Source organism: Lampetra fluviatilis, chromosome 1 (genome assembly GCF_964198595.1).
Source record: "Lampetra fluviatilis chromosome 1, kcLamFluv1.1, whole genome shotgun sequence".
Taxonomy (NCBI): Eukaryota; Metazoa; Chordata; class Hyperoartia; order Petromyzontiformes; family Petromyzontidae; genus Lampetra; species Lampetra fluviatilis.
Genome location: NC_136275.1, coordinates 19,778,307 through 19,803,646, shown reverse-complemented (window position 1 = coordinate 19,803,646; position 25,340 = coordinate 19,778,307). Strand labels below are relative to the sequence as shown.

At 44.1% G+C, this 25,340-nt stretch overlaps 1 protein-coding gene across 1 annotated transcript; it reads left to right on the top strand.

Annotated features, from left to right (window-relative positions):
• Positions 1-13,150: 13,150 nt before the first annotated feature.
• Positions 13,151-25,340, top strand: LOC144937187 (beta-citrylglutamate synthase B-like). Its single transcript, XM_078864550.1, has 5 exons — positions 13,151-13,426; positions 19,724-19,960; positions 20,808-20,897; positions 22,589-22,792; positions 25,002-25,340. The coding sequence occupies exons 1-5, from the start codon at positions 13,231-13,233 to the stop codon at positions 25,247-25,249; spliced, it is 975 nt and encodes a 324-aa protein (XP_078720676.1). The 5' UTR covers positions 13,151-13,230; the 3' UTR covers positions 25,250-25,340.

Genomic DNA, 25,340 nt, shown 5'->3' with positions numbered 1-25,340 from the left:
GTGGCCTTGGGTTTGAGCCGAGCATGTTTGAATATTTACAGTGTGTGTGTGTGCAGAGTATGGCAAGCCGAGCACCAGATGCAAGTGTGACGTCACCCCCCACTTAGTGGTCAATAGCGTAGTTGTGTGATTGTGTGCGTGTCCGTCAGAGAGACCGCGGGGGCGCGTAGTAAGTGTGGAGCGGTGGCGCAGTGGTTGGCGCATTGCACTTTGAATCCAGTGATTTGTGTTCAATAATAGTAATTTCATTTTATATAGCGTTATTCATGCAATTGCATCCCACAACGCTGCACATCGATTTCGACAGTCCCTTACACAGATGATACAAAAACTAAACCCCACTAATTAGCAAATTAACAAAACTAAAAGATGAATAGATAAATAACAGTAACAAAATGCACATAACAAGAAAATTATCATCACATAGATAATAAATTAAAATAAATAAACCCGTTCGGTCTCCATACCTTCGAGCTAAGTTAACATCAGTGGCAAGTACCTGGTGCAGTAGATAAACATCATCAATGGCAAGACAAAGGTGGCTGAGAGTGGTTCTGGCCACACAACCCACCTCGTGCCGTACATCATAGGTGCACACTAACGGCACTTGTCCCAGCAGTCTGTGTGGCTATATCATGAATGTGTTTGTTGTCAGAGAGAGAGAGGGAAATAAAGAAAAGTGCTACCACAGTGACTGATTCTGGTGACATGATTGATTCCGAGCCATGATAACTCGGGTTTTGCTTATTTTTCCAGAAACCAAACCAAAACCATTTTCTGAGTCAGCCTAGCTCGATCAAAACCGTGCAGTCTACTGGAATAAAGTTCAACACAATAACATTACCTGGGGTCTCTTTCGCGAGTGATGGTAAGTGGGACCGGCTCAGGACATGCTGGCGAGACGATGTCGTTCAGCTGGGAACGCCTGGGAATTCCTCAAGAAGAGTTAGAGTCAGTGTACAGTGGTGTATAGTGTAGTAATGTATAGTAATGTAGAGCTAGAATCTGTCGCCGGGAAAGGGAGGTCTGGACGGCCCTACTCAACATGCTGCCGCCGCGACCCTCACCAGGACAAGCGGACGGAGAAAACGATCGAACGAACAATACCACTACCAGGGGCGGTTTCTTCATTAGGGCGATTGGGCGACGCACCACCAATGTCATTCAACCACAGAGTCACGCTAGCCGTCACTGTGCCTCTGGATATAGTCCAATCAGCGTCATGCTACGTTCTGTGGAGTACCGCCTCTTTTTGGGCGATTTCCCTTCGGCTGAGAATCGCCCCGAGTGGTCCCATAGACTTACATTCAAAGATGTTTTTTTTCGAACGGGGGCGCTGCAATGCATTCTCTATGGCTTCTGGGAGGGCTCGCCCTAACGTGCTTACGTCATCATACGTGCTTACGTCATCATACGTAAGCACGTTTCATCCAACAATATAATTTGTCGCCACCTAGTGGAATCTTTAATAAAAGAAACTTGAGTGGTTTGTTGTAATAGTGAGTATAGAAACAAACAAGATGTATTGTAAGAGTCACTTTATTTTTCATTAATATTAAAGAAGTGAAGTTGCCTTTACATGCTTAAGCTGTTAATTTATCCATTGCATGGGTGGACCTTATCCTTATCAATCATCCAGACATTTGCCCCCCCTGAGAGATTTTGCAGGAGCCGCCACTGACCACTACCAGATGTCGAAACAAATGAATTCCTGCCAGCCGAACACAAATGGCAATTCCCGAACTATCGAGGTCAAACCCGGACAGGTTAGCATCCCTTATAACCTCAGTGGAAATGAACTTGGTTTTGACTTCTCTTGGCTTGACCGAGTAGAAACAACTACGTGTTTATATCAACGCAAGAAAGAGAAAACAGCATGGGCACGGAACTGGCCCCACCTCATCTGCACGTGGAATGCCACGGCTAATAGCTGTTCGCTTATAGCAATTGCCTTGGCCATTTGGTTGTCAATCCACTGCTGTATGAACGCCTCCCCACACCGTGTCAGTTATGGGGACAGTTTCACCGTACTTTACTTCAATGCAGGTTGGTGAAGGGGTAGGTGGGTGAGTAGGACTGCTTTAGCAGATATCACTCTCCGCTGATGTCAGCCGTGGCCAGGAATCTAATTCACGCAGTTGTGTTGACAGTGCACTGCTCCACCACTCAACCTGCCCTGGTAATGTGTTCAGACTAAATGTTTCATTTGCAAGTGGCCCACATTGTGAGACGAGGTTTTATGCAACAGGCAAAAATTATACAAACAATGTGCACCACTCGGAGAGATGTTTGCACGCAGTCTGGAAGGCACGGTGCCAAATTCAGTGGGTCCTCGACTTTTCCACGTCAAGGCAACCTTCTATTTGCTGCAGTATTCGTGTCCACAAATGATACGTTTTGAGTTTCCTTAAAACCATGAAAAAAAAATATGTAGCATGTTTCAAAATGCAGTTAATTATCAGAGTGAGCGAGTGAGTGAATGAGCGATATAAAAGTTATATACTGTACGATGTGTGTGTTCATTGGTACTGGGCCTCCCCTAGGTCGACTCAGCCTTGAAAGAGCACAGTACCTGGTGCTGTGTGTGATCATTAACACCAGGGAGACAAAGGTGGCCGGGATAAAATCGACGTCTCTCCCACAGCTACCATATTTGCCTACGCGACACTATTCTATTTGTGAAGTATGGTCACGTAGCCCCAACAAACCCCATGGTGTGGGCAATCCCTCGTCCAGCGGTGGATTGACAAAAAAAAGCTGTACAAGTTTATATTCAGCCAATGGGTATCATTCCATCATAAATCAGAAGCATCTATATATATAAAATCGCAAATCTGTCTGTCTGTCTGTGTGTCGCCGGACCATACACAGTTTCATTGGACGGCGGTTGCCCCTGGCAACGGGTAGCGACGCATTCGCTGCGGGGTGGACGCCATTTTTAATTCCCGTTAAAAATATGCGCACGCATTAACACGCGACTCTGAGGTAAATTCATCAAAGTTTCACGTCCTCTTCACTCCCCCCCCCACCACAATGTGTGCAATTACTATTATAGGGTCGGTAGATTATAAAATTATAGCGATTAGACAGTATTATTGTAGCGCGGGGGGGGGGGTAACGGCCCCGGTACCCAGCCTCAGCCGGATGGGCAATCTAGGCGAGGCCGGAGGCTCTGCACGGTACTAGGCCTCGACACCCCACCACACTATAGGCCGTACATATTACTGCACAGCGGCCGAGGAGATCGTGCCTGGGGGGGAGGGGGGCAGGGGTAGCAGCCCATCTGTGCATATATGTAAGGTTATTAAGAAATATATTTTTCACCCGGGCAACGCCAGGTACTTATGCTAGTAATCTGTATTTATCCTGGAGGAATCTGATGAGCTATGAAGCTCTTTTTAACAGTTGTCCTGTAGGGGCGGGTCAACAAGTTACAAAAAAGGATACAAGAGTGAGATATGGAAAAGCTAAGCAAGTCATTAAAAATAAATAAACATACATTTAAGTATGGAAGTGCAAATTGCGCTCGTACATAAATTCCTACAGATTTGTGAATCCCAAACGGAAGCTTGGACAAGGCAGCAAAACAACAACAACAACAACAATCCAACACCACACCATGGCACAGTAATTTAAACGTGTAAACTTTCTTCAACAAACACATTGCCGAGGAGAGTTATGTTTAGACCGGCAGACATAAAGACGTAGATTCGCACGCACATCGCCAGCCTGTGTCTGTTGATGTTTCTGGGAGAATGAATGGGGAGTGGTGGTGTAGCGGTTAGCGCCACGAACCCGGCATAGACCCGAGTTCGATACCCGCCCACGGCCAACACCAGTGACGATTATCTGAACCGCTCATGGGCCTCTCCTAGGTTGACCCAGCCTCAAATGAGTACCTGGTGTTGGTGTGTAAGCATCACTGCTGGGGAGACTAGGGCAGCCGGGTGTGTTGTTGACCACCTACCCCCTCGTGTGCCATCCCGGCCTCCATCGCTAAGAGCACTTTTCCAAACAGTCTGTTCAGGCTATACGGGGATCTTTTTCTTTGTCTTCGGGAGAATGCATGAGTTGTTTAGCTCTGCACAAGAGTAAACACAGCAAGTTCAGCAAATGTCGAAGTCATGCTCACCTGCGGTAAACTTTACACGCAGTGAAGATTAGTGTGCCGAAAGAGAGTTGAAGCTTATTGTGTAGTTTAGGTCACTTTTGATTAGGCCAGTTTATCTTAAAGATATTGCATGTGTATGTACATCAGTACTTGTGTAATGCGAGCAAGGAGAGGGTCACGTGAGTGTGGGCGGAGTCAGGGTCACGTGCGGAGGAGGAGGAGTCAGGGTCACGTGAGGATATAAGGGGAGAACCGGAAGAGGATCGGGAGTGGAGACAGAATAGAGAAGGGAGAGGCCACGCGGAGTGCTGGCGAGGAGTGGCGCGATTGCCACGAGGCAGGAGTCACGGCACCGTCGGCCAGCGGTGTTCGTGGAGCAGCGGGGGTGTCTGCAGAGTGTGCGGGAGCACACGGAGCAGCAGGGTGGCTGCTGGGTGCGCGGGGAGCACACGGAGCAGCAAGGGGGCTGCGGAGTGTGCGGAGCACACGAGCAGCAGTGTGGCTGCAGAGAGAGAGAGCGGGAGCGGAGGACTCAGACGACGTGCGGAGACACGAGGCGGAGAAGGTGCGGGTCGGAGCGGAGACATCGCGGGGTGCGAGCAAGAACCCAATAAAGGACACGGAGAACAACATCGGCTGAGAGTCCTTTATTACACTTGTACAGCTGTTTGTCAGTAAGCTGCTGGATGAGGGACTCCCCACGCCGTGCAGATTGTAGGGGTTATTTGACCACATTTGAACTGCTTGATGAAGGCGAGAATCAGAGATGTGAAAGCGTGGAAGTAGAGTGCAACATTGACTCTTGCTGCAATGCCCTCTGCTTCCCACAACATTTACAACAATATGTTTGTGCACGGCAGTCACCCCTCCGAGCACGATCCATGCTCAAACTTGCTTAGGCTTCCGAAATCTGATGCAATTGGGTGCACCTCGGGTGATTCGATCAGAGGAAATTGATCATGAATACACGAACGTAAATCATAATTAATCATCCCTACCGGTGAATACACTCCGGATTTCATAAACCTGCATTAGGAGGCAAGAATGAATCAGTGAACACGTGTTTCCAGAACGGAACTGTCATCTCCTGGTTAAGGTGTTGATTGAATGTACATTGTATCAGCTTAAATGTGGTGGTTAAATTAGAAGACGAGGGTTTCTACTGCATGAAATCACCTCGCCCATCAATTACACGGACAAATAATTTCCATGAGCAACATGCGTACCAGCAGCCTAATGGCAAACTGATGCGATTAATAAATATAAATTGCCCGTTGATTTACATTTTATATCCTACTGACATTGACAATTTGTTGTTGGGATTCGCTTGTCTTGGAAATTATTTAATTTCAGTTCAGTTCATTTATTAGGTGTAGCCCTGTGAGCCATTCGGCTCTTGAATTGGGTGCAACCGCAAAAAACAAAAACATGAACAAGAAACATCTTAAAGTGACGACGCGCAACAGAAAAATCCAGGAAAAAACAGCAAAGTCTTCCAGAAAAAGCACCGTATATCAATGCTGTGTGCAAAAATCCCAGTGGGATGCAAGTCAAACAATAACAACCATAAGACAATTTAGATTAAAGTTATCAGACTAACTCTGTACTACAACAAACAAATATGGCTAAACCAAAACGTTTTCAAAATCACCAAAATAAAGCGATAAAAAAAATGTAACAGTGATCATACGAATTGTGATTCAAATTTAACAATAAACGATATACGTAACATGTACGACCAAACTTTCCAGCCATAGCTGGCAGCATAAATCACTCAATAACAGCAGGAGTATCAGTAGGAGTATAAAAAAAATGTCAATGCACCTTTAAAGATCAACACACTATAATCAAAACTCAAGATCAAACTTTGCAGCGATCATCCAGAGCGATACATTTGATTTCAGGCCACTGAATAGCAGTGGCAGCTAGGGGTGTAGAACTCGTCTAGAGCAGTTTTGAGTGAAGATCTCAGAGGCAGTGATCCAAGTTGCAGTTTATTGGCGATAGCATTCCATTCAGTAGCAAAGGCCCTTCCTCCAGTATTTGTACGGCAATAAGGAACGTGAAGCTGGTAAATGAGCGAAGACCTTAGGTCACATTTGTTCTTCTAAACAGTGAGGAGATCCAGCAGGTAGTCTGCAGATTTTTTTTATAAGTACATCGTGAATAAATAAGATCTGATGCACAAGCCGTCGATCATTAAGAGATGTTAAGTTTGCCCCAATGTAGAGATCGCAGTGGTGGGTCCTATATGGGCAGTTCAATGCAAATTATAGTTTACATTTTTAAAAGTCTTCCCACATTTGGTGCTGATGCATACAACAAGCAAGACAATGAACTAAATACGGCAAAGGCTGATGTGACTTCCCAATCGATGTACAAGCGCCTTGTTGTTTGACCTTGTTTAAAGGGCGGCGGAGGGGTGTGAAGGGCATACACAAACGCGGGGGATGAGGGGGCATAGCAGTCAACATAGTTTAAACAAAATGTTAAACACTAAGCAGAACGAGCGACGGATGAAGCAATCTGCTTGTGTCTGCCATGCATTCTGCTCTCGCTCTCGGCCCCCTGTGTGGATGAGGAAAAGCTGTGACGCCCAATGCTTGATTGTGCTGATTTTTTCGCTTTGTCCAACCCCCTCAAACTATTGCGGTTTGATCTTCTTGGTTCTTTCGGTAAAGTCACGTAGAAGGGAAGTAATACAATAATAAAAATAAAACATAATAAAATAATTCTCACGACGTTTCGGCCACAACGCAAGCAGCCGTCCTCAGGTGAAGACCAGGTCTGTCGGGGAGACAGCGTCTGAATGAAACACCACCACGCTTGGAGCGTATATATAAGCTGGGTTGGAAGGGGGGAAGGGCGCTTTGACAAAATAATTTGCATATCAAGAGGAATTTAGCATATTTATGGGAAATGCAGGTATGTGATTAGTACTACTTGTCAAGGCGCCCTTCCCCCCTTCCAACCCAGCTTAAATATACGCTCCAAGCGTGGTGGTGTTTTATTCAGACGCTGTCTCCCCGACAGACCTGTTCTTCACCTGAGGACGGCTGCTTGCGTTGTGGCCGAAACGTCGTGAGAATTGTATTTTATTACGTTTTATTTTTATTATTTTATTACTTCCCTTCTACGTGACTTTACCGAAAGAACCAAGAAGATGAATCCCTGCAGTCACGAAAGCTTTAAATCGAAATGAAGGGAATTAATTTGATTAATTTTGCACGCAGCACAACACGTAATTGTTTAGCAGGTATATTATTTTTTATTATAAAAATAAAGGTATTGTTTCTTACACAATGTTTCTTACACATTTTCCAATGTTGCACTTAGGCATGTCTTCGTCACAGCACATTTAAATGCCGTGAAGAAGGGTCATTACCCTAAACGTCAGCTATGATTTTATTTTAAGGCCACAGTGTTATTTACGAACGTGTTGTTTCTTCACTGAAAACATTGTTACGGTATTTCAGAATACGAGAAGTGGTGCGTTATAATTGTACCCATTTACTTCAACGTGTCGCGTTTTCACTTGTTAACAGTGAACGTATGTTTGTCATAAATGCAATGTAAAATACCGAAACCCTAAACGTGCCTTCATCCGCCTACAACCGACACGTTTCCTTTCTGGATCAGCAACAGCACCCGCAGTAAGACGGGCAGATTTCATGAATATTATTTCTGCAGGGCCTGTTCCCACAAGTTGGGTCGTTCACCTCTGATGTCTCTGCCTATTCGAGCAACACCCAACCCTGCAGGAAAAATCATGATGTAAGGTTCCTGCACGATGACCCATCTAGGTGTGGCTTCTTGTAGAGTTTGCGGAAACCCTTAATGACGCTGACACATGTTACTCTGGAAACTTACCTCTGGCAGAGCGTAATTCACTGAAACTAGACTAAAAACGAAAACTGTTCAACTATTTTTTCTATTTTACAAGGTAAGGCCCATTGAGCTATTGGGCTCTTTTTCAGAAGCGACCTGGCCACAAATGATAGCTCAACGAAGTGGCTTATTACGTGGAAATTTACAGCAGCCAAATAGTCTAAACGCATGTTTATAATTGTGGATGGAAAAACCGGAGGACCCGGCGAAAAATCCACACAACCACGGAGAGAACAAGCAAACTCTAAATATAGAGGCATCAGGTTTGGGATCGAACCCTCGACTTCCTGTATACCAGGCGAGGTAGTTAACATCTCCTAACCACCGTGGTACCCCTAAAAATTTCAGGGGCACTGAAAGGTTTTTGGAAACCTGGAGGAAAATGCCAGACGAAGCCAACCTCTTAGCCGGTCATCTCTGAGGTTCATCTCTGAGGTTCCCTTGTACGTGAGGCTTGGAGCAAATTGCCCCCCCCTACCCCGCCATTGTTTTAAAATAGCCCAGCATGCAGTCTCATTGCCCGAATAGTTACAGTGCTAAGTCACTGCCCCAGTAGGTGTGCAATAACCATGCCCTTAATTTATCCAACAAAACCTAAATGAGCATTTTGACTTTTTTCAGGAGGATGTGTTTAGCATGTGGGAGGAAAACGAAGTGCCTTGAGAAAAAAAACATTCATGATGAGACGATATCAACAAACGTCTGCACAGATCAATTCAATCCACTTGCAATACTGTCGTCTCTTAGTCACTTCAAAGCTCAGCGCGTTTGGGACTTTCCAAAATGTGTGATCCACCAACTCTTGCGTCCAAAATGCTGAAGCACAGACATGCACCACCTGCCACAATGTGGACAGTAGCTTCTTTGTGCGTCTGTAATGGCTGTGGTTGTGTGCATGAGGAGTGCAGTGATTTTCTTAAAAAAACTACACTGCCAAAGGGTATAGAGTGACCTTGGCTGCGTGCTGTAGTGGAGAGCCACTCCACGTGCATACCACTACTGCCGTCCAAAGCCTCCCCTGCCTCTAAGTACACAACAGTGCTGCTCACCAGCACCACCACCACAAGGAATGTTCAACATCTATTGAATTGCTGCGTAATCTAAGAAGGGTGAGTTTAATATGGTTTAATTCACAGCACACACATCCACTTTTGCATCAAATTCTATTTCTGCCCTTTGTCAATCTACTGCTGAATGAATGCCTCCCCATGTCATGTCGTGATTTATATGACTCATACTTTACAACGATGGTTAGTGCGGCTTGGTAAGGAAGGCACCCAGGCCCATTTCAGATATCACGCAACACTGATGTCAGCCGTGGACGAGACCAGAAACTCATGTCGTCAATACAGGGGATAACTACACACGGGTCAAGACAGCCGGCACACTGCCTGACCCACAACGCCGAGGAGGTGAAAACGGGGACGAAGACTTGTTTAGACGACGGGTTCCATTCCAAATGACAGCCCCGACCCAGTTCCGGGACCTCCCTTTTATTCTCCCCAGCGTGGCCTGGCTCCGCCCTCGGCCACGCCCCCTTCTGGAACCTACCAGAAGGTTCTGGGCTTCACCCCACGTGTCCCCTCTGTCACCTTTACCCTACATCCCTTGCCCCGGCCTATCACATGCCCTGCTGGCAGACCGGTTGCTGTGTCCTCTCTGCCAGCAACCGGCGCTACGCGCTCCAGTAGCAAATTTCACGTGCCCTGCTGGTAGACCGGGCTACTACACTCACAATCCCGCTCTCTACCAGTAACCAGCGCTATGCGCCCGAGTGACCCATTCTATGCCACTACAGATGTATACACACCGAAATATGTGTGTGTGTTCGTATATATGTAGTGGTGATACGCGCTGGGGTAGGGATCGTGTGTCAGCGCGTAGTGATTGGCTGTGTGTGTTGGTGACGCGCGCTGACGGTGAAGGATCAGGGGTCAGCGCGGGGTCATGGGTTATGTGGTAGTGATTGGCTGTGTGCCGGTGACGCGCTTGAGAGGGAGTGATCGTGTGGCAGCGCGGCGTGATTGGTTGTGTAGTGGTAACACGCGCTGGGGAAAACGGATCGTAGGAACAGCGCGTCGTGATTGGTCAACTAAGGAGCGATGCTCACGTCGAGGTCCGCATACACTCCGTCTCCCGTGAGCGGGGACTATATAAGGGGATGCGCACAGGCGCACGGGAAGGGAGTACCAGCGAAGACTGAAGACGGAGGAGGAGGCGGAACCCTGGGACCCGGGGCCGAACGTCCGTGAGAGGGCCGGCTCGTGGGACTCAGAGGTTGTGGCCCACGCCCAAGCTGGGGTGGGCCTGTAGGCTCCATGGACGTTACGGGGTCAAGTGAAGTGTGTGTAGCCGGAGGAATAGAAGCTACACGAGTCAAGTGAAGCGTGTGTAGCCGGAGGAATAGAAGCTACACGAGTCAAGTGAAGTGTGTGTAGCCGGAGGAATAGTAACTACACGTGTCGAGTGAAGTGTGTGTAGTCCGAGGAATAGAGACCACTCGTTGTATAGTGACAAGTCAAGATTTAATAAAAAGTGTGTTACCCGTCAAGGAGTTTCCTGCCGTCATTCAAATACTTGATATATATCCAGAAAAGACTGTACTGTATTATCATTTTTTGTTGTCTGTGCTTTGTGTTGGTGCAATTTGATTATTATTATTTGATTCTGCTTGGTAGTATGGGTTTTTATTTTGCTTGGCAGTGGCTAAACCGTATATGGGATTTAGTCCTTACATAATTTAATGTGCAGCGTTATGGGATGCTATTGGCATGAATTATGCCATATCAAATAGAAGTATTATTATTAAATTGTCTTGAAACCTTATCAATACTTGTTTGTGCCTGTTAATGTAAATAGTGAGCAGAGCAAGACGCTCCCAAACGTTAGTACGTAAGTTAAGGTAGAAACGAGAGGTGAGGCAGCGACGAGCTCAGCCTCCCCTCTGATTGCGCAACCCCTCAGTAACTGGATGGAGCGCGGGCAATAAGCGCGTGCCTGTTACTATCTCAGTATGTCACCAATGTAATGTTTGTCGATCCCTTCATTTAATGTCCTCGCCTTCCATACTCCAGGTAACTTATTTCACGTATGTGTATAGAGATATTTAGGCTCGCTAGTCTCGTTATGAAACTGCAATGAAAAAGCACCAGGGGAGGCAGCTATCACATCTGCCTCATTGAGGGGGGCGTGTCTAACACGCCCCCCTCAGTGAGGACACGCCCCCTCCGCGAGGCCATGCCCCGTGTGTTGGTGTTAAATAAATGTGTTGCCTCCAAGAGTACGTCTGCGACTCAGTTCAACCCACTACACATGCAAAGTCGTGTATTCCAGGTCATGTGTTGTTTTCGAAATGGAGAGGCAGGTTAGCAGATTGCAAATTCCAGGATCTGTTCTCATTACGGATGTATTCCCTTGTCAAGCGAACCAAGCCTCCTCTTCTTTCAGATGACACCCTCATTGTGTATTATCCGGTCTTGAACCTACAGTGGTGCCAAGAGGTAACTTTGTAGACCACGTATTTTGTTGCTCTGCGCAAACAACATGTTTTGTATTGCATTACAGAGCTATGCATGAGGTCGATGATGAACAAGCCAACTATCGAATTACCTCGCGCGTGAGCACAATGTTCGAAGCCCATTTTCTTTTCGTAATATTACGGGTTTTTTTGTTCCTGCTTCATATCAGTTCTGTCATCGACGTCATGTGGTGAGACGAAGAATCCGTTCAGAAATCCCACAGAGCAGTGTGCATCATGTGCCAGATAATGACTGCAGAAGAGATATTTCGCGAGACTTTTAAAATAAGCCTTGGAGTGGCCTCTTTAACCTTTAGACAGTAGAGTTTATGCACTTTTCACGTGCTTAGCATTGAGATTGTCTTATTACAGTTACATTTAACCACATTTTGTGTGATGTTTTCCATTGTGCAGTCAGTTTCAGTTTTTCAGTTTCATTTATTAGGTATAGCCCTGTGAGCCATGCGGCTCTTAAATCGGGTGCAAACGCAACAAACAAAACATGAACAAGGAACATCTTAAAGTGACTACGCGCAAACAGAAAACTTCAGGAAAAAACAGCAAAGTCTTCCAGAAAAGGCACCGCAAATCAACGCTCAGTGCAAAATCCCAGTGGGATGCAAGTCAAACAATAACAACCATAATACTATTTAGATTAAAGTTATCAGTCTAACTCTGTACTACAACAAACAAATATGACTAAACAAAAACGTTTTCGAAATCACCAAAATAAAACTATAAAAACAATGTTACAGTGATCATCAGTCATCACTGACCAGGCTAAAACCATCACGCGTGGTTGCTCAGAGCTTAGCATTGCCGGCTCAGTGCTCTGAGTGAGCTACCCAGCCACCTGTTCACAGGAAACAATGTTTAAATGTTGTTGGGTTCAGGACCCTTGCTCTATTTCAACTGTCAATGCCCCTGAATATCAGTACTGGTGTCTGTGTTTTAATGCAGTGCTGAATATGTGAATATCCAAAAAATATTTTCATTTTTAATCTAATATATTGAAAATATGCAACTAAGTGAGTCATGTTTTTTTTTTATTAATCAGACTTTGTGAACTATATATTACCATTGTCACTGCTAATTAACTTAGCAAACAGCCCTAAGGAGTAAGGACTGTGAAAATGCCACTTAGCCCTTTAAATCACACTTAATCCAATTTGCAATAAACATATAGAATATGCACGTACAAAGTATGCAAAACACATTTGACCTAAAATAACAAGATGAGTTATAGTCAGAGCCTGACTAGATAATAATGAGATGTCATTAAATTATCTTCAGAATTTGTATTTCACCACACAAATTAGAGCAATAAAATGACACTTATTGTTTCAAATAAGTAAAAATCTGTCTAAAATGTATATTCGATACTGTTGAAACTCACTGTGTTAATAAGCCTGTTTCAAGATTTGAATTTCTGTAGCATCAAACTATTTTTTCATTACCAAAAATGGTGACACCCCACATTATTTGAAGACTCCAAGGTAATATAATTTGCAAACACAACCACACCCAGTGGGGACTCAGCCGACTGGTTTTGCGGTTGAACAGTTCGTTTCACAGTACATTTCCAGAGCACGATTAATTCACAAAGCCTGACGCGATCGCAGGTTGTGCAGCTCAGAGGCACCCACCCATTCACATACACACGGTGCATCGTCCGCATTTCATCGGCAAAGGATTCCGAGACCCGGTCAGCACCATGGCTGAGAAGACTCTCTGGTTGCTTCTCAACCGTCCGAAGAAGACGGCCAAGCCTGCGGAGGAGGCAAAGAATGGGGACGACATCCCCAAGAAGCTGGAAAACCTGGCAACGGAGCGCTCTGCGGCACAGAGCGTGGGCCTGCGTGTCGTCTACATTGAGGACATAGTCATGTCGTTGGAGGGAGGGGTCTTGGGTAAGTAAATGCACTGCTTGCTATGTAGGGTCACCGTATGGCCTGGTTTTCCCAGGATCATCTTTTTGAGGTAGCTGTCCTGGGGAATCTGCAATTGTTGGAGGACATTAAAGGTCCTGGTTTATATCAATTGTGGGTGCCATGGTGTTGAGATGTTAACTCTCTCGCCTGGTATACAGGTGGTCGTGGGTTCGATCCCAACCCTGACGCCTATATATTTGGAGTTTGCATGTTCTCCTTGTGGTCACGTAGTTTTTCTCATGGTTCCTCCGGTCTTTCCCCTCCAGATTTAGAAACATGCGTTATTATTTGGCTGCAATACATTTCCACGTGATAAGCCACTTCGTTGAGCGATCATTTGAGGCCATGTCGCTTCTGAAAAAGAGCTATATAGCTCAGTGGGCCTTACCTGGTAAAATAAAAAATGCTTTTGTTTAAGTAATACATCACTCAAAACATTTTGATTTAAAGCTTTCGTGACTGCTGGGATTAATATTCTTGGTTCTTTCGGTAAAGTCACGTAGAAGGGAAATAATAAAATAATAGAAATATAAAAATAAAAATATATATAAAAATCAAATACAAATATTGTTTTATATTTATATTACTTTATTATTTCCCTTCTATTTGACTTTACCGAAAGAACCAAGAATACTCAAGACATTACCATGCCGTTCTCTCCTAATCTGGTATTGTGAGATATTCGTCTTCCCATTATATGTGCCAGTTTATTGTACCATTAAGGGGGCCATTGTCATGTGATTGTGCTGCACGTTCATCTTGTTTCCATCTTTGCCTGGAGGTTGAATACATCTTGGGGTTTTCCGTCACGTGCAAAAATCCAGGGCGTTTCTTCATTAATAATGGTGGTGGTGCCATTCTAAACCAGGCTGTGCCTTTTGCATTTGTCCACAAAATAACTAATGGTTACTAAGGCAGCGAGGAAATATCCGGATATACTCTGCATATATTTATTTAATTTGATATTGTGTGTAACAATGGAAACTAAATATTTATAAAGTGAGACATGTTAATTTTGTATCTGTGCTGGAGAGAATGCTATGTTGAAACATGTTAAAATATACAATAAACCATGGTGACTGATCGACCAGTAAATAGCGAATTCAATTGCAATAATTATATGAACATTGTAATACATACTTATTTTATGGCAGGTAATATTTTAACATTTCAACAAGTGTTTTCCTATATCTTGAGATATACATTTTGCATATAAATTATTCTGTATTACTATTAATAATGTACAGCCCTGAGTCAATACACAAGTTGGTGAAGACCTTCCCATATAATAAGCAATGGGGTTGTTTGACCATACTTCACCACGCAGGTCAGTGTGTGGGTTGGTGAAGGTGGTAGCAAAGCATCTGTTGAGATATCACTTGACATTGATGTTAGCCATGGCTGGGAATCGATTTCAGGTCACTGGGTTCAGAATAAAGTGTGCTAACTACTGTGTCACCGCTCTCCCCAGTATATATACTTTAGGCCTTCATCCAACAATATAAAGGTAATCGATGATGATCATGGATTAATAACATATTACTGAAGGAATTATTGTCAGTATTTTAACTGACAATCAATTGCAATAAATTACTCTATTTCAACATTTTTCAAATGCGTTAATGGTCCTTAAGGCAGATACAAACTATTCATCCGTATTTAATGCCATTAGGGACTACACCAGACCGCTTGTGTGATCTGCGGGGTTACAAGACATAATTGCCACATTTTAAAACTATTAAACCCTCTGCAAAAGGCAAGCAGCAACCTTCATTGATGTAGACTATTGCAGATAAATTGACTGGCTTGAAATGTGTCCCGTGTGTAAAGGGTTTTAAAGGTGCGATGTAATAATGCCATGTTATGACCTGCAGCCATAATCACTGTATGATCGTTTCCTCCTCCCCCCCCCCCCAAATCTGTTCTACAGTTAATCTTTCTCGAAAGGATTACATTTAAAATGTGTAAAAATAACATAAGATAAATGCATAAAGATTACACAAACCTTAACACATCCGGTAAAGTCACGTAGATATACAATAAAATAAATCACGACGTTTCGGGAGCAACAACACGTGTTGCGCCCGAAACGTCGTGATTTATTTTATTGCATTTTATATCTACGTGACTTTACCGAAAGAACCAAAGAGTATGGATTCCTGCAGTCACGAAAGCTTCAAATCTCGACTTAACACATCCAGCTGGCAGCCCAGTTATTTGTCTCGGAGAGCTCAGGCACATATCGGCTTATTAAGCTAACATTCATTACAATGAGAGAAAACATGATTTTTTTTAAGTATGAAAAAATTAACCCGTATAAACTAAGTTTTTCACTAAATCCTTTATATGCGTGGCATCGGTTTTATTTTATTATTCATTTCTGTTTTTCTTGAGTAAGAGTTATATTTGTATCACATTGGTATTTTAAATAAAATATGAAAAAAAAAATTCCTAAAAAGTGGAAAATTTTGGAAAAAAATTCTCACGAAAATAAATTGTCACGCACAACGAGTCTGTGTGCAAAATGTCAGCTCGATTGGATCACGGGAAGTGGGTTAAAAAACGACCAAAAGATTTGCACGGTTGTAAGCGCGCAAGCAAGCAAGTGAACTTAATATAAGGGATTTAAAAAAAGAATAGGTTTTATCCTGCACCAAAGACAGCCTTATTTAGAGCCAAGTCTCACCAGTGTCACACCAGAGATATTCAAAAGGCAAACAGTATGGAGACAATACACGATCAGAGCATTTATAGCTCGGGTGAGCAGCAACAAAATTGGACCTTTTTACCAGTACCAAAGTATGAAACAATAATAGTTCTAGATTTGAAGCTTTCGTGACTGCAAGGATTCATATTCTTAGGTTTTTTCGGTAAAGTCACGTAGGTAAAACATTAAAATTAATAAAAGTAAAATAAAATAAAAATCACGACGTTTCGGAGGCAACACAAGCTTCCGTCTTCAGGTGGAACCGTCACAGCCACGACAGCTGTATCAAGTAAATGAGTGATTGCAGGAGCTACCACTTCGTTTATATAATGGTTGGAGAGGGGGGAAGGGCCAAGTACAGCACACTTTTTATTCATATGGTAAGGTGAGGCTTAAGAGGGTGAGCCTTTGTTATGGAGAGGTACGGTTTGTGACTCAACATGTGACAAGGAAAAAACAACTGAACATGGTAAACCTGTAATAGTTGTCTGTCAAATAAGATTGGCCAAATAAGTGTATATAATCTTTTTTGCATGGTTAATCACATCTTTCCAATGATTACTCCGTTTGTAACCATCATCACGGTTGAAATTATGTCTGTGTTTGTATATTTGTATGGCTTCGTGTACAAACCTTTGATGGTAGCCAGGAGGTTTGCAGAGAACCTTGGTCTCGGAAAAGACAATTTAATGAGAGCCCACCGAGTTGTAGCAATGATCGGCAACGGCCGAAGAATCAGTTCTGCCGTGTTTCAGATCTGACTTGTGCTCGCGGACACGATCTGAAACATGACGTTTCGTTTCTCCAATGTAGCAATCACCAAAAATGCAACTCAATTTGTAGACTCCAGGATACTGTAAGTCAGGAACGACATCCTTCACAGATGGAATCAGATCACGGATTTTATGCACTGTACTGAATCGGACTTGAATCTTATGTTTGTTTAGAATTTTGGAGATCTTTTTGGTCACGCCTGCTATGTATGGTAACGTGATAGTTTTGGTCGGAGTTTCATGTGGCTGTTTCTGTGTGGTGGGAGAAACAGCTTGGCGGATAGTGCGGTCAGAGTATCCGTTCATCCTGAGGGCCCGATGTACATGTCTTAATTCACCGGCCAGGTGGTGTTGGTAAGAAATGCCATGGGCTCTGTGGTATAGCGTTTTGATGAGAGAATTCTTTTGAGATGGGTGGTGGTGGGAATCCGGTTTCAAGTAGGAATCTGTGTGGGTGGCTTTCCTGTAGACAGAATAATAGGTTTTACCCTTTCTGGTAATAAAACAGGAGGTGTTAAAATGTTCAAACACCAAATTGCTACCTTTTACACGGAATCAAGTCTGTATTAACCACACGTACTTGTGGTGAACATGCAAACAAACATGCTCTGATAATTCTATATTTTAAGTTTTCGTGACTGCAAGGATCCATACTCTTTGGTTCTTTCGGTAAAGTCACGTAGATGAAAAATAATAATAGTAAAAAAAAACTAAATTAAATCACGACGTTTCGGAGGCAACACAAGCTTCCGTCATCAGGTGGAACAACCACAGCAAAATTATTCACTGCAGTAATTTTGCTGTGGCTGTTCCACCGATGATGGCAGCTTGTGTTGCCTCTGAAACGTCGTGATTTAATTTAGTTACTTCATTTTTTTTCATCTACGTGACTTTACCGAAAGAACCAAAGAGTATCCTCTGATAATTATAAATGCATTGGCTTTTAAACTGATTGGCCTACACGAGGGACAGCCTTCTCGAGGGCCTAGTCTCACCAGTGTCACACCAAAAGGCGAACAGCACAAAGACAATGCATGTGTCACAGTATTTATAGCTCGAGGTGAGGAGTTGTAACACAAGGTCCAATGATATCAGCTTATTAAGATAACATTAATGACAATGAGAGAAACCCTCATTTTTAAGTTGCAAACAGGCAGTTAACAAATACCAGGCTGCCGCATGTAAAAATATAGCTGCTATAAATCACTCGAGCATGCCTCAATTCGACTCGTACGAGAACACAATTCGGAGGAATTGGGGGCACGCAATGCAATGGTATAGGCATCATAATGTTGCGTAGTTATATTTATTTTGTAGGTCAGATTGTAAATATTACATTTCAATTTTTTTCATATTTTTGTCACTTTTAGCTATGTTACACGGACATCACCCGCGTATTGCCAGGACATATTCTTTACTTTATTAATATTGTAATCAAACGTTTTATAAAAAAAAGACCATGTCGAATTTCTGCATAAAAATTCTACCTTATTTTTCTAAGAAATAATGATGAAATAATAATCTTTGTGCATATTACAATATCCACACAAATATCAATGACTGTATAGTTTATTCAAGATTGGACGCTGTCATGAAGTAAAGGTGAGCACACTAGACTTGCAATCCAGAGGGTACCGACTTGCTTTCCCAGCATGGCATTTCAAACAATGGGCAATATAAATGCAGTATCAATGGTTACACCACAATTGTATGCATGTATTTTTAACTTCTTTCGACACTGTACGTAGCCATATCTGCTAATCCGAGGTGCGGCGGAAGTACAATAAAGTACATTTGGTGGGGTGAAGTGTGGGTACAACCACTTTAGACATCTAACCAGCAAACTGAGCTCGAGGGCATCAGTTCCCAACCTTTGCAAGTGTACGGATCCCTTTTCAACCTCCAAACATTTAGCGGCGCACCGCACGCTAGTAGTGATTTGAAATTGTGCATTTCCTTGGTTGGGAACCGCTGTTCTAGAGTGTCTCTCTCGACTTCTCTCTGGTAGAGGCCCTACTGCCAACAGTGCCATGAGCAAGTAATTTCAGGGCTGCACTTTGAGCTTTTTTTATTCAAGAGCATCACATTACCATAAAAGCTTGGTGTAAAATGAATTCAGTTAACTGAATGAATATTTTTTTCACATATCATAAGACTTGCAAAAGATTGTTTTCATATTTTTGCTCGACTATCAAGTTATGACGAAATAAGACAAAGCTATGCATATGACCACGTTAATGACATTTAATTGTAATTATGAAATATCATAGATAATTGAGCTCAAATATATGATTATAGCAATTAACAAAGGGGTAATCAGCATTCAGAAAAATTAGGTGTCTTCTTTCCCAGCTAATTTTACCGTACCTAACCACTCTATTTATTTATTTGACCTTAATTCACCACGCCGGCCTGTGGGAACATGGGGGGAGGCCCTCTTACGGCAGTGGACTGGCAAAGAGATGTATTATTTGTTTATGGTCATCAGCGATGCCAATAAGTCGGAAAACTTACCATAACATTGACGACACAGGACCGTGGCATCAATATTTAAGCATGCAAACTGTTTGGTAAAGCTTTGGCATTATTAATCGTAGGTGGAATTTGAACAGCCTAACCCTTGCAGTCCGCAATTGTGGTGGCATACCCTGTGAATAAGTTATTATGTGTGTGTGTGGGGGGGGGGCTTGTGTCTCGTCCGGGCTTTCATAGGTGCTTCTCGATAACAGCACTTGCACCAACTGCCTGTTAAGGCAATACGGGGGGGGGTTCTTTGTCTGACGCTGTCTCAAACAGGCATGTACGTGACCAAAGAGAAGGTAAGCGAGTACCCCACAGCGGTGCTCGTACAGGCAGATGCAGGCCGGGCAGGTGGAGACACGGAGAAGCTTCACACCCTGCTGTGCCACTTGGAAAGAATGGGCAGCCGCCTCTTCAACCGCAGCCAGGCCCTCTCTGCCTGCCGCAACACATTCCGCACATATCAGGAGCTGTCTGGGCACGAGCTGCCACTGCTCGACACCTTCCTATGCGGTATGCGGCGGCAGTGCCGCGTGGCTTATCGGGCACAGACCTCGTCGGAGTTTGTAGAAGCCACAGTCTAATTGGTGCATCCGTCATCTATTTAATTATTTAGTTACTTGTCCTGTCGTATACCTATCCATTCACCTATTCGTACATACATTTATTAATTTGTTGGCTATCTACATATCAATAGATCAATATCTATAACTCCAATCATCTGCCCGAATATAATCAATCCGTCAAGTTACAAGTTATGAATGTATTCTGGATCGCTGGTTAACTGGATTAGGCATGTGACTAGTAGTCACAGTTAAAGCGAGAGATATGGTGAATGCGGTGTGCCAAGTATCGACATTTTCCACATTACTGATCCAGACATACCCGGCTGAAATGAAGCTCTGCTGGTATCCATTAATTTAACTTGTCACATGCCCATCTCTCCTTTAGCCATGAGCCTTGCCAGCATAATTATCATACAAAGGTAATCTGGTGGAAAAAACAGAAATAAAAACACATCTCTGATGGTTTTGGTTTTAAACACAACCAGTGTTTGAAAAATACAATTATCTATCTACACCGATTATATATTTTAAAAAAAATCCGAATATTCCGCAATAATTATAAATGTGCAATAACAATATAAGCATGCATTGTTACAAACCTTTCAGATTTTTTTTGTACACCTGCATATGGCGTCATATTTTTTAAAAGCTAAAAAATGCTCCTACAGTATTGAGTTGAAGGTCTAGCATGACAGGTGGATGATTTATTTTAAAATATGATTTCATTAATGGTCCAGCAAAGGGACTGTGATATTTTGAGCCATAGGTGAGACTCTTGTGATCTGTGTCATTAGAGCTGGGCGGAGACCCCCAACAGAGCTTCCGGGCCATGGCTCAGGAGGGAGAAAAACTGGAATACCCTATCATCCTGCGAGAAAGCAAGGGTAAGCATAAACCGGCATTGCCACAGATTCACTTCACATGGCTAGAATGCTCGAACTCAAGTGAAAACCCCATAATCGATTGTAGACATAGAGAAAATAGTAAATGAGAGTTTTATTAATAATGTTTGGGTTAAATCGGGTAAATATAAATGTGTCGTTAACCCACCACCACCTGACACAGCCAATTACTAAGGTTTGTCACGTAAACAAAACGTGCCAGTTAGTTACTAGTTCAGCACACCGGTGTGTTGGAGAGTAAACCCATAACAACATTTACAATTTGAGTACCATGAAGTTTCGCTGGTAATTAATTACAACCATTTTTCGATTTAAAGCTTTCGTGACTGCAGGGATTCATCTTCTTGGTTCTTTCGGTAAAGTCACGTAGAATTGAAATAATAAAATAATACAAATAAAACACAACCAGCTTCATCAGGCGATTTTGCGATCTAAGCCCAAAAAAAACATTTACTACAAACAATATTGGTTGCGAAAGCCTCCGTGTTAGATTGAGAGTGTTATCATTCACCAGTTAATACTTGACCATGGGCATTGCAACCATTTTACAGGTTGAGGGCTAAATAACCTCACAACGGCGGGGGGTGTATGAGGCATGAGTGGCAAGGAGATTGGCTGAGGTTAAGGGTGCAGATGTTATGGAAAGACAACGCATTGGTGTTTTTCACGTGGAGATGCTGTGGCTCGTTGTACATGACACGAAGTGGCTCCATATATCATGTGCAAAGGTCACGGCTTCACACCCATGCTGAGAGCGATGCCGTTTGTTATGTTCGCCATATATTGGTGCACATTTCATATATTCGTGGTATAAACTAGCTGTAAATAGAAAATACTTTTATTGTTAACATTTCATCAATTGGCTCCTGCTTCCCAGTTCACAGTGATTTTTATTGGGTGGGGTGGGAGGGAAAGTCTATTGTTTGCACCCCCATTCTGCCACGTTTGGGGACTTTTAAACCCCCATGTCCCCGTCCCCCCCCCCCGTGGTGCTGCTTATGTATACGCTTAGCAACAAACCTAGCAACCCTACCTGATGTGTAAATGCTATAAGCCCATATAGCCTGATTTGAACTGTCTTGCATCCTCAAACAAAAGTTGATAGCATTTTTAAAGGGCCTCTCGTAGCGTGTTTAGTGCTGTTTTTAGGCGGCGTTTCAGAAAACAGCAGTCATTTAAACCGAGGCTTAGAAACGAAATCTCTTAAATCGTCACTTGTGCACAAAGACTCGCCTTGGAAAAACAATGACTGAGAGAGGCAGAGAGGGGGAGCCTTTTCGACCTGAATGCTGCAAGCTAAACGCAGAGGCGTGTTAGGGTTAGCAGACACTCCTAAGTTTGATTTTATAGTTCATCCTTCTAAATAAGCCTCTCCAACTGGAGATTTAGGATACTCTAAATGTGACAGTGACTATTTTGGAGACACATTAGCTAACAGTGGAAGATTACGGTGTTGAAGAATTTCTAATAAAGGGTGCTTAAAAATAAATATGAAGATTTTAAGGCAGTCGAACTTACATTTAATTGATTATACGCCACCTGTGACCGTTGGCATTCTTTATTGTCATTTTTTCTATTGATCATTGCCAAAAGGGGCAAACGGGGTTTTTTGTTGTTGATGCGTGGCCTGTGTTGTGATGGTGTGATGGCGTGTTTGTAAATTGTACTTGCAGGGCAGGAGGTATTCTTTGCCCGGGACAAGAAATTCCTGCACAGTCGCACGTACTTGCTGCGGCGCGAGCAGCCCTACATGTTCCAGCGCTACGTGAAAGGGGGCGGCAGCATGGAGGTGCTGGTGTTGGTGGTGGGCAGCAATGTGGCTGGGGCCCAGCTCAGATGCTGCAAAGGCCTGGAGGCAGAAGGCACCCCGGGCGAGGGTAAATCCTGAATATGTATTCTTCCTGATTATAAGATGCGCTCGTTTGTTTTTTTCTCTCTCCACGTAATTTTAAGTCAAAGCAGGAGCGTCTTATAATCCAGAGAATACGTTTCTCCCGGAGGACGTGTTTTAATGTAGTTGTTTAGCATCATCTTTCTAATAGATGGTTCTTCACAACAGTATATTCCTATCCAGAGGGCAGAAGATACCACCAGCTGTTCAGAATAATTATCCAGAAGACAGCTCTAAACCATTTTAAAGCCATGCATTTATAATCCTTATGAAAGATGGATATCCATAGGACCTTATTCTCCCTATTATAAAATACACTTTTTCTTTCTCAAATTGACGTCCAAAGTTTGAGATGCGCCTTACTTTCTGGAGGGCATTATAATCCAGAGAATGCAGTAATTGTATGCATATGTAATATTGTAAATTACGGCGGGAGACCACTTGACGGGTAGCACACTTTATTAACACTTTCCGTAGCCACAATAACACGTGTGGTTAACTACAGCTCACGCTACACGCTCCACCTGGCTACACACACACGGGCTCTCCAGCCCCGTAGCTTCCAGGGGAACTCACAGACCCACCCCAGCCGGGCTATGGATCACGACCACTGGGTCCCGCAGCCGGGCCCTCCCAAGGACGTCCGGCCGCGGGTCCCAAGGTCCCGCCTCTGAGCCACACAGGGTCCCGGCCCTTACAAGGACAGCGGGGCTAGGGGTCTTAGGGCCCTATCTCTTCCTCCTCCGTCTTCCGTCTTCACTGGTTACCAACTCCCCGAGCGCCCGCGCGCATCGCCTTTTATAGTCCTCCGCTCCCGAGGGGGCGGAGCCTATGCGGACCGCGATGTGAGCACCCACTCTAGTTGACCAATCACCACGCGCTGCCACACGATCCCCTTTGCCAGCGCGTGTCACCACCACATAACCAATCACCCCGCGCTGCCACACGATCCCTCACTGTCAGCGCGCGTCACCAATACACAGCCAATCACCACGCGCTGCCACACAATCCCTACTGCCCGCGCGTATCACCACTACACATACAAGGAACAACGTCAAAGTGGTTCCCCACTCTACCGAGCAAGGGGAGATTCTCAACTCCCATTTACAGCCCTAAGATAGTGCTGAAAATCCCTAATTTCTATGGTCTGGATGAGTTTTTTTCATAGGACAATCACTGTCGATGTCCACCACAAAGTGGTACTCACTTTATTTACTTCAGAGGGAAGAGGGGCTGAGTCAACCCCCAAGGTGGAATTAAAATCACAACCTTGCCATTGCAAGGCACGGACTCCAGCGCTGCACCAGCAGGCTCATTCACATATAAACTGTTTTAAATCTTGACTTAAAGCTTTCGTGACTGCAGGAATTCATATTATTTGGGTATTTCGGTAAAGTCACGTAGATAGAAAAATCATTTTTAAAATATCACGACGTTTCAATCGCAACACAAACAATCGTCATCAGGTGAAAAAAATATAGTGGGAGAGTTGGTGAAGCAGGATGTTATATAGCTTTGAGATTAACACCAACACACGGGGTAACTGCCCCTAAACAGAATAACAACCTATGGTGGTCACCACCAGGCTAACTAAACTAATTACACCGTAACTAGCTACAACGGACTGGACCACAGCTTGGGTCCCGGTCCACGTGTTGGAGACTCTGCAGGACGTAGGACGTAGACGAAGGTTTCTTCAGGATGAACAAGTGTGACGGTCGCTCTGGGGGACCCGGCTTATATCCTCTGTGGCGTGGCTGGCTCCGCCCTTGGCCACGACCACCTTCCAGAATCCTCGAGCAGAATCTCGACCCTGACACGTGACCACCCCTAGCCCCCACTTGGGGCCCCTATGTAGACTTAACCGGTCACGTGTCCTCTGGGGTCAACGGCCTATAGTAACCCCATATCCATGGCCGGCACTCCCACACCCTAACCTGTAGGGGCCGGCACTGCACGCCGAGCGTGGTGCCATCCAGCGCTATCGATCAGTGCTCACCGAGCCCCTCTAGGGCCGGTACTGCACCCACATCCAAGTGGTGTCCGCGATGTCAATACATCGCACGCCGTGCCTGTCTCGGACCGGCACCACACAGTGACATCCCACGATGTCACTAAATATGTATATACATGCCCATTTTGTGTGTACATATACCTGTATATTTATGAGATTGTGTGTGTGTATCCTTGCCAAGATGACAAATCAAAGGATTGGGAGCTGAGCTCTGAAGGCAAGGAGTTGGCTCTGAAAGTGGCCAACATCCTGCAAGTGGACATCTGTGGAGTCGTCTTGCAGTGCGGAGACAATGGATCGTTCTTCGTCACAGAAGTGAATGCCAGCTTGGAACTGGGCGCACTCGGAGACATCTTCAAAGAGGATGTGGCGGGGGCTGCCCTAGACCACGTGCTGGCTTACATCAAAAGCCAAAAGAGTCCTGCCTAAAAACAGCTGCCATTAACCGCAAAGCGAGGCCCCGCTTATGAATATATAGCTTATTCATGGCATGTTAATATTCCAAAGATGACATGTCACA

Coding starts and splice junctions, on each gene's coding strand:
- LOC144937187 (XM_078864550.1), top strand. CDS start 13,231: ATGGCTGAGAAGACTCTCTGGTTGCTTCTCAACCGTCCGAAGAAGACG. Junction 13,427..19,723: donor GTTGGAGGGAGGGGTCTTGG/GTAAGTAAATGC, acceptor TGTCTCAAACAG/GCATGTACGTGACCAAAGAG. Junction 20,898..22,588: donor CATCCTGCGAGAAAGCAAGG/GTAAGCATAAAC, acceptor TTGTACTTGCAG/GGCAGGAGGTATTCTTTGCC.